Here is a 15,973-nt window from a genome sequence, read left to right as displayed (position 1 = left end):
CAGCACACAGCAAAGCAGCAATGGACTGTAACAGCTGGGAGGTTAAATAGGCAGCTTTTTTGCAGTTATCAAAGTATTTTGCAGCTTCTGTATTTATCTACTCCCCCATGTGCATCTATACTTAGTATTTAAAACTCCTTCAATATCATGCTTTCCAAGCAGGAAATTCCACTCCTCCACTAATTCCAGTATTTCCCGAGGTTTCACAGTCAAGCTTACCTGAATGTTTTCTCGCACATAAACAGCATAATCATCATTACTTAAGAAATCAGCTCTTTTTTTGTAAGTTTGGCTTTCTGTTACAACAGCACCTGTGGACTACAAAACACACACCCATAATTATTATCATCCAATTAGAAATAAAAAATGCTCTGTATATTCCCCAGACAGAATATGACTTGTTTCCTGACTCCAAATTATACAAACTTATACAAAATACTGGTCTCTACCTATCCGAAACAATTTAAGACTTTATCCCTAGCACTTACTGCAGGATACGCAGCTTCTGCTTCCTCCACATCTTCTATCACCTCTTCATCTGAATATTCATCCGATACAGTGTCGGCATCTGAGAGGTCAGTAATTTGAACATCAGGGTGATCCAGAAGCCAGCCCACCAAAGCTTCCACCCCTAGAACATAGTAAAGATGGATATCAGTCTTGTTCATTTAAACCCAAAGTTCAACAAAAGTTAAGTTTGCCGTTTGGGGGCTTTGCCCACCCACTTCCATCACTTTGGATGTCACAAATCATTCTGGATTAAAAACTCACACTATTCAATTCCACTTTTCCACCCATCTTCACAACTTCTGTCAATGTGTTATTTCTAAGTACAACTTTCCTTTCAGTCACTATTCTATATCAAGGAGTGTGATGAAGCTCTGTCTCTTTTCACTTATAATTGTCTCTGCTCCTATTCTTTATCCCGTTGGCTCCCCTTACATACCCAAGGTTGCATCTATCCCAAACACACAATCTGGGAGATACCTAACTCAAAATTTCCTTTATTTAACAAAAATCACCTAAAACTTGTGTCTCTTATGTTTACAACGGTATATCCAGTAACATTGTGTTGATTATCTTAAATTGGATCTCTGCTCCCTTTTCCCTCTCTTACCATGCAGGCTGGAAACAGGGGATTTTCAATGTTCAAAATACCAGTTCCCACACCAGGAGGCATCAGATTGTGGAGCAAGCACCCCGAGAAGTGCACTGGCGGTGGAGACCCTAACTGCCCACCCAGCACTGGTGCGGGGGTGGCTGGGCAGCACAGTGCTTTTCAGGAGCTTTGAGGGTGAGGGCAAGAAATGATGCAGGGCAGCCTGGAAAGCCCAGGTGGCTGCTGGGAGATCACACTGGTTTCTGGGGATTGTAGTCCTGCTCAGAAATTCTCCCATTTGAGATGTTCTGAGTTGGACTCTAATCCCCCAGAAGCCCACACATCCTCCCAGCAAGTTCACAGGTTTCCCAGGCTGCCTTGTATTACTTCCTGTCCACACCCTCAAAGCTCCCAAAACTCACTATGCTGCCCAGCCACCCTTTTGCCAGTACTGGGCAGACAATTAAAGGGCTACCACCACCAGTGCATTTGCCCCATGATCTGATTCCTCCTGGTGGTGGTAACTGGGATTTCAGAAATTGGAAATTCCCTGTTTCCAACCTGCACAGCCCTACTATCCTCCATGTTCTTAAGCCTCTTTTTCTCTAAATATCAAGGTATTTCTATCTCCTCAAAAATTCTACTTCTCTCCCAAGACTTTCTCTGAACCATCATGGACTCGCTATTATACATGGTCCTAACGTGTACCTCTCTAGTATTCTGATTCCAAGTGCCAAGTGCACGATGCCACCAATTCCCTGTTTGGTAGCAAAATATTAGTACCTGGTAACCCAGAAGCACTTCCAGATGTTCCTGAAAGGGATTTCAGTGCAAACTCAATATTCTTCCTAGGGAATCCCATTTCCATAAGTTGCACTACAATTGGAAGTGGTGGAATAGGGGACACTTTGCGCTTCTTCACTTTTGTAGGCCTGATATGCTGGACTGTAATGGGCGTTGTAGCCTCACTTGAACTACAGTCTTCAAAAACCGGAGTTGAAGGATGTGCAGACTCTACAGCCAGATACTGACACACAGCCAGTGCAGCAGCCTACAAGAAGACATGCACACATCTAATGCATTTAGTGCACGATAGGAGTACAATATATGTTATTTAACCACATATCTTGAGGCACATTCAAAACATCGAGAGAGAGAAAGGCTTGAGAAACACGAGCCTCTGATACTGGAGCCTAATGTAGTGAGATTTTATGAGCAACATTACCTTCTATGATTAGCAGCAGTCTGAGGCCTCTGGATAGTTCACACCAAAATAATAGGCACATGATCTTTTGCCCTGGTGTGGTCAACAGACTAGAACCTCCTGCCTGTTGCATTTCAGATTCCAATTCCAGCCCTGATCCTGGCTACTGATACTGTCAAGATGGAACACAGGCTCAAAGCTTGGGTGTCCACTGCTTTTCCCCTGACATGTAGCCTCAGCAAATAACTAAGCAGATAAAGTGTATCTGATGAAGTAGGCTCTTGCTTACTAAAGCCCACGCAACAATTAAGTTGTTAGTCTTTTAAGATGCCATAAGACACCGTTTTGGCTGCAAAAGACTAGCACAGCTATGCCTCTGAAACTTTTGTAACCAATATACCAGATAGTTGAATTCACAAAGCTAAATATGAAATCAGCGTCCTAAAGAAATATACAAATAGTTCATGTTCAGATTCCAGCATTTCCCCAGTTTAATTTGTTTAGATAGGCAATGACTTCTATCTGAATAGATGAAAGACCAAGATAAATAAGGTACAAGTGCAGCAAATGTTATAATATTTGGATACATATAGTGAATTACAAAATACCTATTTAGAGACAAGCTAAATTTTACAATACAGTACAATCCTGAAATGTGAAGGAGGATGGAGAGAAGGGGTGAGAGAATACATATGTACAGAAAGAGGGAGAGAACTAGAAAAGCTATTGAAAGTAAAACCCTTCAAGATTAAATTATTCAACAACAGAAACATCCAACTACAATTTCAAAAAGCAACAATGGAGGAGGTGGCTGGAGAGAATGAAGCTGGAGCAGACAGTTCCATCTGTCACTACTTCCACTATCACCACCTACAGGACTAGGCAGCCCATGACCCCTGGAGCAACAGAATCAGGCTGAAGACTTGTAGCACAGAAAGATGGTCCCTCTCCTTAACAGGTTTTTAAATTAAAGTAAGTTGTGTGATCCCTTGGAGATATACTCCAATTAGGTATCTTAGAATTTGGATTATGAAAAAGCTGTACATTTTGTTCAATATAACCATTAAAAAACCTCTGAGAGAAGTTAAACAAGACCTACATAGATTGAGCGATCTTAAAACTAGGGATGTGTGAAATGTTTCAAGCTCGAAACGGGCTGTTCCGAGTGTTCCAAGTTTGAAACATGATGACCCCGTTTTGTGTCGATATGTTTTGTGTGCAATTTTGGAGGGCTCGTCTACCGACTGGGGTCAGTAGGTAGACCACGCCTCAAACCAGACTTGGTGCATCGGCCCGCCTCAGAGGACTGATCTACTGGGTAGACCTGTCCTCTGAGGCAGGCTGACGCACCAAATCTGGGGCAAAGGCCTGGTCTACCCACCTTACACAGGGAGTAGACCAGTCCTCCAAGGAGGGCTGATGCACTAAGTCTGGGGTGGAGGCTTATAATACACAATAACAGAAGTTAATGCACTACACAAAAACCAATGTTTCTTTCAAAACATGAAATAAGAAAAACTTCTCAGTGAAAGAATATCACTGTACAACAATCTTGCGATACTTAAAAAGCACAGTATAGACAGGGCAGGTCATGCATATTGTAAGAGGAAGGATCTGGCAGTTATTAAATCCCATTTCTGCACGAACACCTTATTCTCATTCTGGAATAAGTTTAAAAACCAGTCGGTAGACCAGGCCTCCAAAATGGCAATCAAAACATTTCAACTCAAAACGGGATCATTTTGTTTCAAGCTTGAACCAGTTTGTTTCAAGATCCTCAAACTGTGATTTATTAGGAAGATGTGGCAAATAACAACATGCTAGGAGATACATAATGTGAGGATGAACACGATATACTATTGTAAAAGCAACATGAACTTTTAAATTGTCTGCATTATGATATGCCTCAACAGTAGGGATGTGCAGAATGTTCTGAACTCAGAACAATCTCATTCACAACAGTGAGTGTTCTGTTCCAAAACCGAACACCTTTCAAACAAAAGGCTTGTTCCATCAGAACAACCGACTCGGCCAGTTGTTCAGACAGAATGTGTCAATCATTTGAAGGGTATTCTGTTTCAGAACATAAGACTCACAATGGCCCATTTTGAGCAAAAATGTTCTGAGCTTGGAACATTCTGCATATCCCTACTTAACAGTCCTTAAAACTAAAAAACTCTACATTATGATTTTTTTTAAGTGATAACCTCTACGAATAACTACAAAATCGTAAATAGGCCCAAAGTGAGGTTTTTACCTCAAGTTCTTGCTTATCAAATATTGCCTTCACAGGAGATGGCTGTGTTGCCGCAGTCAGTAATTGTTGCAAAAGAATCATAGGAGGCTGAGGTCCTTCAGGAGACATATCTACTACATCAGGTGATGCCACTGCACCCTCATCTTAAACCACAAAAATGAATTTTAGTTACAAGAACAGTCACACAAAAACAGTAATCCTCTTCACATGAGCAGCTATTCCTAGGTTATTTGGCTCTAACCCAGGGATGAACACACAAGAAAATGCCCCAAATCCTGGTAGTCCAAATCTGGGTAACCCTGCTTCTAACCCTCACTCTTAACCCAGGATAGTGAAGAGCAGGAACCCCATTATCTAGACTTGTCAAGTGTGTCTGCTTTTCCTGGTGTTTTCAGGTCCCAGCGGGCAGTCACCATGTCAGAGAGAGTGCGAGCACGCGCACACGCGCACACACACTGTGGCTCAAAGGGCTGCTAGCTGTGAATGTGCCACTCTGCATAGCACGCTCTATGGTCCAACACTAGCAATGGCTTGAAAAAGGCTGGGCCTGCCTCCTCCCCATTCATGGCCTAAGTGAGGCTGCTGACATCATGGGGTTTCCCACCTCCCGGCCATGCAGTGCATTGTGGAAAGGGTCTCCCAATTCTTGGGGGACTTCCCTGATCCAAGCCTGCTGCTGCAGTGTTTGTCTGGGAGTAGGGGTGCAGAGCCCAACAGAGGCACTACTCATCTGTCCAGTATGGGTTAAGGGTTCTTCCAAACCCCAAACCACCCCCCTTCTGATCATGTGCAAGCATCCAGTTTATATTTTAATCATTTTAAATGCAAACACTTCCCCTTTCTTTAAACATCTGTATCTTGCATAACCTTTTCCCAAGTCACAAAATACTGATTTATAGGAAACAGTTTTACTCTTAAAATGCCTACTTCCAGAGTTCGTTCTTTCTTTTTCTTTTATCAAGGTGGCTCATAAAATTAAAACCATATATATTTGTATATAAAATTATCCAAATTCAAAAGTACAGCAATAAAACCATCACAATAATCACAGCAACTTTTAAACACACACCAAACAGCAGAAGAGTAACTTTCAAAAAATAGCTATCATTTATCAAGGCAGGCCTGCTGGATAAAAGACTTTCAAAGTTCTGCTTAAAACTTGAGAGGGAGGAGAGTTGCTGGAGATCAGGCGTTCCAGAATGCCAGAGTTCCAGGATGCCAGAGTCACTATAGAGAAGGCTCAGACAGATTTTCTAGAACTATGTTAGAAGTTCAAATGTTTAACACACACACACCCCAGTGTCAGAGGAGGCCTAAGCATCTTTCTTATCGTGTCTGGTAAAGGTATGATTCAACAAAAAAGGTTACCTGGGATATCATTTGATAATTAGTATCGAATCAGATTAAAATTATTTTTCTTAAACTCTAGAATCCACACATTTCTAGCAGGTGATAGTGGCTGACATCTGGACAAGAACTATGCATTTAAGCAGTATGAGTTCCAGACTACTACTGCAATGTTAATGCAGGGGAAGAGGTGGTTTTCAACCATCTCCCCTTCCCTCTGAAGCTGTATGGCAGTCCCAAGACTTGGCCCCTTTGAGACAAGCAAAATTGTTCTATTCAGAAAGTTTGAGCAAGGGGGAGAATGGGAACTAAACCAGCTCTACACTTCTGTCTATTTTATTTTAAATGATCATCTTTGTATTTTTATTTTGTTGTAAATATGCCTTTTAGGGTAAAAATGGTGAGATTATCTGAAATCAGCTTTTGCCTATTTATCTTAGCAATAGGACATAACATAACATACAGATACATATACACTGTAGGTGAGGCCACACATACATGTGGCCTCAACTGCAGTAATCACGCATATGTTACAGCTATATATTTAACCTTGAAGCTGCCTCCATATATAAAACAGTACATGTCTTATAAAGCTAATTCAAATATGCCTTATATTATGGATGATGTTCATCACCAGCATAAAATAAATTAGAGCAATATCAATTTCTAGCAGAATCCAGCAATATACTTTCTTCTCCTCAAATGATATCCAAAGTCAATATTTTGTTGCTGATCCACACCTTTACCTGACATTATAAAGATTAGGCCTCCTCTGAAAATATTTTTTTTAGGATGTGTGCACTTCTAATGTGCATTGTTTGACAGTAGCACTAAAATTCTTCCATGGCCATGACAACACTCAGGTATATTTGCACTAGTCAAGTGTCCTGACTGGAGGGAAAAGACAGATTTAGTCCCTTTACCCCACCTCAGCAAGATACAGCATGTCCCACATAAATCTAATTCCTAACACCAAAAAGAACACATCTGTTCCCCTCAAAGGGGTAAGGGGGAAAGGTGCATGTTCTGCTTTCCATGTTCTTTCCTTCCCTGCAACATAACCCATATAAACAGGTTGCTTACCTGTAATTTCTTATCTCTGGGGATCCATGGTCACTCACAACTAGGTCTTCTGTGCCTGAGCAGGAGGCCCGCGGAATAATCTATAGCTCCATATGGGCACTCTTCGGCCCTTTAAGGCGTAGTGATATCGGAGCCTACAAAGCCGGCTGCAGAGCACCTCCCTCTCCAGTTCCTGAATTGGCCACTGTGAAGGGACTGATGACATTGAGAGATAAAGAAGACAGAAGACAAGCCACAGCAGCCTAGGTAAGTAAACAGTTCATGTCAAGCTAGCAGAGGGGATGGCCAGGCAGGTGTTGTGAGTGACCATGGATTCCCAGAGACCATAAGTTATAGGTAAGCAACCTGTTTATTTCTGTAGGGATCCATGGTCCCTCACAACTGAGTGAGTAACAACTTCCATAAAGAGGTGGGGGGGTGTTAGCTGTTACAGTACTTTCTTCAAGACCGCCCAACCAAAATTGGCTTCTGAAGCAAAATGCAAGTCCACAGCATAGTGACAGATAAAGGGCAGGTCCAAGGACCAGGTGGCAGCCCTGCAAAAATCCTTCATACTGATGCCCGACATGTGGGCAGCTGAGGTAGCCATGGGTCTAGTGGAATGTGCCCAAATTTTAGGGGGCAGCTGAACACCTTGCTTCTTAGAAGAAAATCCGTTGCAACAGCCAATTGAACAATCTTTGTCTAGAAATGGCAGTCCTTTACTAGCTCCTGAATAGGAGACAAACAGGTTGTTATGACACCTGAACACCTTTGCATGATCCAGGAAATAAAGAAGACACTTGTGGTCATCTAGGGCATGCATGGAACGCTCGAGAGATGTAGATGGGTCATAGAAGAACATAGGCAACACAATGTCCTGATTGGTATGAAAGTCCCTAACAATCTTTGGATAAAAAACAGGGTCCGGACACAGGACCACCTTGCCTGGGTAGAATTTAGTATATGAGGAACCAGCCCTTAGAGCCGTGAACTCACTTACACGTCCTGCAGACGTGATGGCCACAAGGAAGGCAGTCTTTAGACACAGCAGATTCATGGAGGCTGGCAACAGGGGTTCGAAGGGGCCCTCTGTAAGCGTGGACAGCAAAAGAGAGAGACTCTAAGGCTCAACTGGTGCCCGCACCAGGTGGTACAGGTTATTAACTTCTTTCAAACAAAACACCCCCACTTAGAGTCAGGATGAACAAAAAGCGTTGTTCGTTTTTGGAACTTGCCATCCTGGTCGGGGTGGCAAGCCAAAATGGCAGCAAGGTGGACCTTAAGAGAGGCGTTGGAGACACCCAAACCCTTGGGAGAGGCAAGGTAGAGTGGAATCTGATGGATCAGAGCCTGAAGCCAGTCAAAGCCCTTAGTAGGTGCTTAGGTTATGAAATGCTTCCATTTGCACATATAGTCTGTCTCATAGAGGCCTTTCTCTCATTTAACAGAATCTCATCTAAAAGTTTAGCCTCCACGCTGTTAGCGAGAGGGTCTGAAGGGCATGGTATAGGACCAGACCCCATCTCTCGTGAGGCAGTCCTGTCAAGGTGGAAGGTGAAGGTAAGAGTTCTTGTATAGCCGAAGGAGAGCTGGGAACCAGGGTTGCCTGGGCTACCAGGGACAGACCAGGATGTACTGATAATGACTAATATCATAGGGTTCAGGTTCCTGAAAGAGTAACCCTTGTGAAAGGAGATCAGGCAGGGACCACCAGAACAGGTCTCGCAGAATATTCTCCGGAATGACTAACCACTTGTTTTGACTGTTTAGGTTTGGACGGAAAACAGATAGCAGCCAGAGTTGTAGTTTCTGCATCCTCAAGCAAGCATTTGTCACAGTCGTGGTTAATGAAGCCATGAGGCCCAGCATATGTTGGACTGACCAAGCCCACTGCTTGAGGGAAGACTGGAAAGCAATCACCATGGAGAAAATGGCCTGGGTATGTTCGACAGCTAAGTATACACGCTTCTGGTTGGCATCCCAAATCGTACCAATGTACTGAACAACATACCGCAGGGTCAGGACAGATTTCTTCAGATTGACAGTGAGTCCCAGATCTGCCAGGAGAGATAGGGTAAGTTGTAGGTTGAACAGGGTAGACCTCTCCCTAGCCGTGATAAACCAGTCAGCCACAGAAATGCTCTGTACACGCAGATAGACAATGACAGCCACCATGCACTTAGTGAAAACTCTAGAAGCGGTATAAATGCCAAACGGGTGCACCTTGTACTGGTACGCCTTTGTGCTCAGGCAGAATCATAGGAACTGGTGATGCCAAGGCCTTATGGAGATGTGGAAGTAGGTCTAGGGACACAAACCACTCCCCTTCCCGCAACGGCGGAAGAATAGACTGCAGGGAGATCATGTGCAACTTGGAAGTTCTGACAAATTTGTTCAATTCTCTTAAGTCCAGGATGGGACGGATCATGCATCATGCTTAGGAACCTGGAAGTATCTAGAATAATATCCGGAATGCATGGAAGAAGATGGAACTGGTTCTATGGCACCCTTTTGGAGCAGCACAGAAATCTCTTTTTCAAGGATAGGAATTGAGTGGTTGTATTTTATGCCCGCGTGGGCGAGTAGAGAGTCAAATTCAATAGTAGAGCCACTGGCCACTATGCACAATACCGAGGAGACTGATGTTACTTTACGCCAGGAAGGGAGGAAGGGGGCAAGATGGATAGAGGCTGAGGGAATGGGGATAGATACTTCCAGGTCCTCATCATTGAAACGGACTGCTTGGATTGGTCCCGAGGCTTTGATTTTTGTTGGCCCTTTTGGCACTGATGGAAGGACTGTTTAGTGTGATGTCTAGATCCACGTCTAAAATTTCTCCAGTCCTGGTAAGGCAAAGGTTGTTATCGCTGCTTATAATTAGGGTAGTACCTGTGCTAGGAAGACAAGGTTTGAGACTGAGCTAAGTCTTAGTGGTATATCCAGACTTTTCCATTTCTCCATCATCTCACCTGTGTCTTTAGAGAATTGCCCTTTGCCATCAAACAGCGGATATTCAGTTTTAGCTTTCATGCCCAGCTCCAAAGGTGTGGACCTGAGCCAGGCATGCTGATGGAGAGCGATGGACCCAGTCAGCACTTTGGACTCAGCTTCCATTTGGTTTTTAGCTGTACTCAGATGCTGCCTGGTAAGATCGGCAGATTTGGAGACTGTCAATAGGAATTTGGCCTTAAAGGGCTCAGGAACATCAGCAACATCCTCTTTCAAGTTGTACCAAAGGAACTGCTGCTACTTGGCCATGCAGGCAACTTTAAGGGAAAGGCAAGCCAAGGACTAGAACCTTCTTGTCATAGAGTCCAATTTCCAGCCCTCTTTATCCACTGGTGCTGAATGTTTCTGTGTGGACTCTGCTTGTAGTGCACAGTCTACCACCAGCGAGTTTGGTGCCGGGTGTTTGAACAGAAATGGGCAAGAAGCCTCTTGGAACCAATACAGATTCTCCATCTTTGTACAAGGAAGAGTGGATATCACTGGTGCAGACCAAGCAGCTTTAGAAGCAGCGATTAAGGCCAGAAGCATAGGCAGTACCATAGGATGAGCTACAGATGTAGAAGCCAGACAGCCATAAAACAGGATCTTTCATTGTATTCTCAGGAGGAGGTGCCTCCAGGCCTTGGGCCTTTGCCATCTCTTGTATTTGCACACACTAAGATTTAGTCTCCTCTGTTGGAGAATTAGATGGTTGGGCAGCTACATTATCGTCCAGCGACATACCTAGTGGAGCTTCCGAGACCTCGGAGTCAGGTTCTGACACTTAAGATGACTACCCATCAGTATCAGGATCCTCAGGTAACAGAGTCCTAGGATGGGGTCCTGCAGGAGGAACAAGCTGTGTAGGCACAGATGGTATTGTAGGAGCTGCTGGATATGACGCAGGTGATACTGGCAGCACAGGTGTAGGAGCCCTGGGCAATGACTTAGCAGGCCTCGAAAAGGCAGGCGGTGTGGCAGGGCCTTTAAATGGATCAGCCGGATCCGGAACAAAGCATGCTGGAAGAGACTCTTGAAGACTCATTCATTTCCATAGCCTATATTCTTGGAAGTCATATGGCAATTCCTGGGAGCTATAAAGGGAGCGAGTGCAGAAACGTTCCCTTGCCCTCAAATGCAGTGGGGGTCAAAGACCCCTGGGGAACTGCTATAGACTAGGGGGTCCCTTGGAACATGGGAAGCAGAAAAGTGCAAGCATTCCTTCCAGGGCACAGCTGATGGGCAAGCCAGCATCGAGATGGAAGGGCCACCCATGGGAGCTTTGGGAATAGGCAGAGGTGAGCTAGGTTCATCAGTGTCAAGACCTTGGGGCAAGGTGAAACCGTTAAAAGTGGACCTGATGGCATTCAATTTGCAGAGCCAAGTAGGCACTTCAGTTCTTGTAGAAGTAGGTTTACCAGCACCAGAGAATCTAAAGAAGGTGCAGCAGGCTGCAACAGCGAAAGGCAGAGAGGAGACTGGGCAGGCATTGACTTATGAGAGATGACAATGGGCGAAGGTGGCACTAAGCGTATAGGTGGGAGAAGAAGAGCAGTTGACTCGATGCTGAGAGAGGTTCTTGCCTGTGGTGTCAATGTTGCTGCAGGCACCATCAACGCCAGGGCCAAAGTCATAGTGTCTCGCGCCCGAAGGAGCTGATGTCGCGATCGAAACAGGAGGCAAAAGTGATGAAGACATCCAATTCCTCGGAGCTGGAAGAGTAGGAGTCTATGCTAATGGAGTCAGCACCAAGCACACCAACGTCAAAGAATGTCCTGGAGTGCTGAAGTCCCTTGATGCCAAGGGTTGGTCGGAACTGAAGCTCCCAACATCGGAGGCTTGAAAATGGATGAACGCCAGGGTGAAAATGAGCTGGTCAGCTGTGCTGTAGAAGGCGACAGAATCTTAATGGTAGGTGACGTCAACGACTTAGGCATAGAACTCAGGGCTGAGTACAACTTTGGCAAAACAGAGAGCGTGAAACCCAGTGCTGAGAACAAAGCATGCTTCTCACGATTCTTGTGCGGCTCGGAGAGGAGAGCTGGTCTTGTGGTAGCAAGCATGACTTGTCCCCATAGCTAAGCAGAGTCTGACCTGGTTGCATATGAATGGGAGACTTGCTGTGTGAGCACTGCAAGATATTCCCCTCAGGAGATGAAGCCGCTCTGGGAAGAGCAGAAGGTTTCAAGTTCCCTCCCTGGTTTCTCCAAGATAGGGCTGAGAGAGATTCCTGCCTGCAACCTTGGAGAAGCTGCTGCCAGTCTGTGAAGACAATACTGAGCTAGATAGACCAATGGTCTGCCTCAGTATATGGCAGTTTCCTATGTTCCTCTCTTGTAGACGAGCCACGTCGGTCACGCTTATGTTTCCAGGCGTGCTCATGTCTTCTCTCCAAAGGCTTCTTAAAATCCACACTTGAAGATGCAGTGGACATTGACGGGGTTAGCGCCATGGTGGGTGCTGACAGCGCCTATTTTGGCAGCGGCGAGCTCAGCCTTGGGGTCTGCAGATGGAGAATATTTTCATACAAAGAGGCCTTCAGTCGTAATTCCCTGCTTCAGCAGGTCTTTTTCTTAAATGACAAACAGACCCTGCAGGTATTGCTATTCTGACTAGCCCCCAGACATACGAGGCAGTCAGCATGGCCGTCAGAGGAGGGCATAGTGCCCCTGCAGATCGTACACCTTTTAAAACTTTTAGGAGTAGACATAGCAAAGTCCAAAAAATTATCCGAGGTCAGCCAAATCAGAGCTAAATTGCCAAGTCCAAACAGAACCACGCAAGAGAGTTAGATAAAAGAGTTGTCAGGAAGACAGTCCAAGTCAAAACCAAGAAAACAGACCAAACAACAATATTCACTTTATCACAGGAACGAGGGAATAGGAGATCCTTCAGGAGGCAGCACAAGTGGCAGACGAGACGGAACTGAAGAGGGAGGCGCTCTACAGCCGGCTTTGTAGGCTCCAATATCACTACACCTTAAAGGGCCGAAGAGTGCCTATACGGAGCTATAGATTATTCCGCAGGCCTCCTACTCGGGTGCAGAAGACCCAGTTGTGAGGGACCATGGATCCCTACAGAGATCTAATACAGAGAGACCATTACAGATGGAAAAATCTTGTTTGTTGAGGTTAGGAAACTTCTTCCTTGCCAGGTGGAACTTCTAGTAAGTCATGAAGTTCACCATGCTGAGAAACTGGAGAAGATATCTTACAAATAAGTACCTCTCTCTGTTACTCTGCCTAGTTCAAAAGAGACATTAGGAGAGGCTGAACATTGGAATCAATCTTATGAGAACAAGACCAATCAAGACAACAACTGGTTACCTGTGGGATTTGAGCCAGCCTCTTGCACTGCTGGTTGAGATAAGATTTGCCTTAGTTTATCTTGGTGAGAAAGCAGGGCTCGGCCTGCCTTTAGTATGTACAATTTTAACTGCTGGCATCTCAACAGATCCAAGTCTATTTGGCCTGTCCAAAACATATTATAAGAATTTGTTAGCACTGTCAGTAGCAGGTATTTATACGCTTATATCTGAATACTGGTATACATTTTAGTATACAATTAAAAGCCTTTTAAAAAAGGAAATATCTGGAGGCAGAAGAGATCCAACTATTGTTATCATTTCCAAGACATGCTACGCTTGCTAACTGTGATATATTTTCTATTTCTATTGCAGAGTATGCTTCTGTCATTTGCATTTTCCTACATAACTCCTGGCTTCATTAACTGAAAAATGAACTCTCATTTTCAAAGTGCTTCTAGCATGCTTCCTACAGGTGCTTTTAGTTGTTTCAGGTTGATGAAACAACTTTCTTCAGATCTACCCACCTTAGTACCACCATCATTAAACAGCTATTAATAAGAGAATAAAAATTACAGGTCAAGAAAGCAAGATATACCTGAAAGACCCTGATTGGGAGACTTCATTCGATGTTTTTCAACTTTACTTCCAGCCAAGTTTACCAACTGAGCCCAGACAGACAGCATGGGTTCAGTGAATGGTAAGTTATTCACATTAAAAGGAATTACAGGGAGCTAGAAGAAACAGAAGATGTTTTTGTTTCACATCCTTATAGCTTAAAAAGTAAATTGTATTTATTCCTTTGCTTTCAACTTGATCTTGTTCCTAGGTTTATGCCACAGCAGCTCATGTAATTTCCCTACCCACAAAGAATTACTCATCCTCCTCAAAGGGCAGTATTTCTCACACATTCACACACTCAGGGAATGCAGTTCTCTTGTCTGAAATATTGTCCCATGGATTTCACTATGAAACAAGAAGCAGATGAACTAAAAGCTCTGCTCCACAGATTTAAACCTGCAGGTCAAATCAAATCAAATTTATTATTATGGCCCATGACCAAGAAAACAAAGAATAAAAACAATACAATACAGTAAAAATATACAGCATCAAAAGAATAAATTAGATAAAACTTAGTTACAAGGATAGTAAGGTCATACACAGCTAAGTTTATCTTGTCTCATTTTACATGCCGCAGCACAAAATTTTGCAATCCTCTCTGTAACCTCCGCACGGCGCTCCATTAAAAATAAGAAATAAACCTGCAGGTGATTTGTACAAATAGCAATGACTGCTGCCTTAAACAGAGGAATTGTAGGAAAATCAATCTTTTTTCAGGGTGCACACATTACTGCTTATCAGCCAGGACAACAAACTGAGCACATACACATTTACACATTTATGTTTCTCTCTTGTAAATGCACTTACTGGTTTTAGCTGATTGAGTGGACAGACTCTACATGTTCTCATGTCATAAAACTGCACTGTGATTTTCCCTTTGGGGGTGATCCTTGTTACTGTGCCTTCTCCAAATTCATCATGAACCACTTGGCCACCTAACCGCAAGCGACTGTCTATTCCACCAATCACTGCCAAGACAGCCATTAGGCCTCCCACCTCTGGACTGTCAGTGTCAGGGAAGTAGTCTTCCAAAACAGTCTAGTAAGAAAGAAGAATAGTACCATTAGCTGTTGGGAGGACTTCCCATTGCAAAAGCAAATACACATTGTTACATACTTTGAAAAGCAATCAAACTTTATATTAAAGCCAATTTTAACAAAAATGAGTTTTTTTAAAGATGTGGGAACTACCCCTTCTGACTGTTTTCCTGCAAAGATGTGGGTGATGGAGGTTAGCTGAGAGTTGATGTACTTGTTTATGAGTCCATTCCACTGGCTCAGTGAATGCAATGTCCTCAGCAGTGCCACTATCTCTTCTGCCAAAGTACTGCTGTGAGTTGCAGTTAGAGAGGCTTGAGGCCTGGCTTTCCTCCTCCTCAGAGTAGATTCTGTGAAGTAAAAGGGGGAAACTCAGACACTAGCATGAAAGAGAGATGAAAAAACTACAGCATTAAGAACTAAATACTCTCTTACCTCTGAGCAGTGGGATATCAGAAGAACAAGTAGTAAGCAGGCTTCCCAGGAAGCCAAACAATTTTTCCACAAGGAATTTCATGTCCCTTGATCTTTCAGTTTTATCCCAGGAGGGAAGCACTGCCTGTAGTAAGTGCACTGCGAGGATCTAAAAGAACAATTAAGCACTCTCAAACTACAAGGAATACACTATGATTTGGCCACGTAAATTTAGTTGTACAGTATAAGAATAAAAGATCGTTTTTCTTATATAACAGATTAAATATGCCACCAAAAATAGTCTCTAATGTGCCACTATTTTAAAATGTTGATGTTTTCTCCATGATGTGTCAGATACAAAATAATTTCTTCAAGAAAATGTACGTACATATGTTCTGACGTATAACTGCATAAACTTGCAGATGATGCCTCAAGTAGAAGCAAGAGTATGCAGGAAAGCTCTTCAGTTTGTGGAGGTGCTTTTCACAAAGAGTACAATGATCAAGATACAAGGTCTTGAGCTTGCCCAGAAAAATTTGACTTTTTTCTTTTGAATGGCTTGCCATGCCATATCCCAAACCCCTATGAAACAACCCTCCAATTTCGAGAGAGTTTTGCTGTCTGTTACTGGGGGCTT

At 43.6% G+C, this 15,973-nt stretch overlaps 1 protein-coding gene and 1 long non-coding RNA gene across 6 annotated transcripts in view; one reads left to right on the top strand and one right to left on the bottom strand.

Moving 5' to 3' along the window:
• Positions 1-15,973, bottom strand: part of HERC2 (HECT and RLD domain containing E3 ubiquitin protein ligase 2) — a 201,984-nt gene that overhangs the window by 107,564 nt on the left and 78,447 nt on the right. For all 4 annotated transcript variants that reach the window (XM_053306133.1, XM_053306134.1, XM_053306136.1 and 1 more), the window contains exons 40-48: positions 15,358-15,505; positions 15,076-15,272; positions 14,693-14,923; positions 13,863-13,998; positions 13,287-13,430; positions 4,561-4,703; positions 1,883-2,150; positions 489-631; positions 220-318 (exon numbers count right to left, since the gene is read on the bottom strand). In XM_053306133.1, the coding sequence (XP_053162108.1) occupies positions 220-318; positions 489-631; positions 1,883-2,150; positions 4,561-4,703; positions 13,287-13,430; positions 13,863-13,998; positions 14,693-14,923; positions 15,076-15,272; positions 15,358-15,505 (1,509 nt within the window). The remainder of the gene's footprint in view (positions 1-219; positions 319-488; positions 632-1,882; positions 2,151-4,560; positions 4,704-13,286; positions 13,431-13,862; positions 13,999-14,692; positions 14,924-15,075; positions 15,273-15,357; positions 15,506-15,973) is intronic.
• LOC128349580 (uncharacterized) lies at positions 5,835-13,960 on the top strand. 2 transcript variants are annotated; one of them, XR_008318859.1, is made up of 4 exons: positions 5,835-5,904; positions 8,421-8,532; positions 8,743-8,911; positions 13,640-13,960. It is a non-coding gene; the product is annotated as an uncharacterized LOC128349580 (long non-coding RNA). The 2 variants fall into 2 exon arrangements; XR_008318858.1 differs by lacking the exon at positions 5,835-5,904 and adding an exon at positions 7,058-7,236.

Source organism: Hemicordylus capensis, chromosome 3 (assembly GCF_027244095.1).
Source record: "Hemicordylus capensis ecotype Gifberg chromosome 3, rHemCap1.1.pri, whole genome shotgun sequence".
NCBI lineage: Eukaryota > Metazoa > Chordata > Lepidosauria > Squamata > Cordylidae > Hemicordylus > Hemicordylus capensis.
This window is presented reverse-complemented; position numbering and strand designations above follow the sequence as displayed.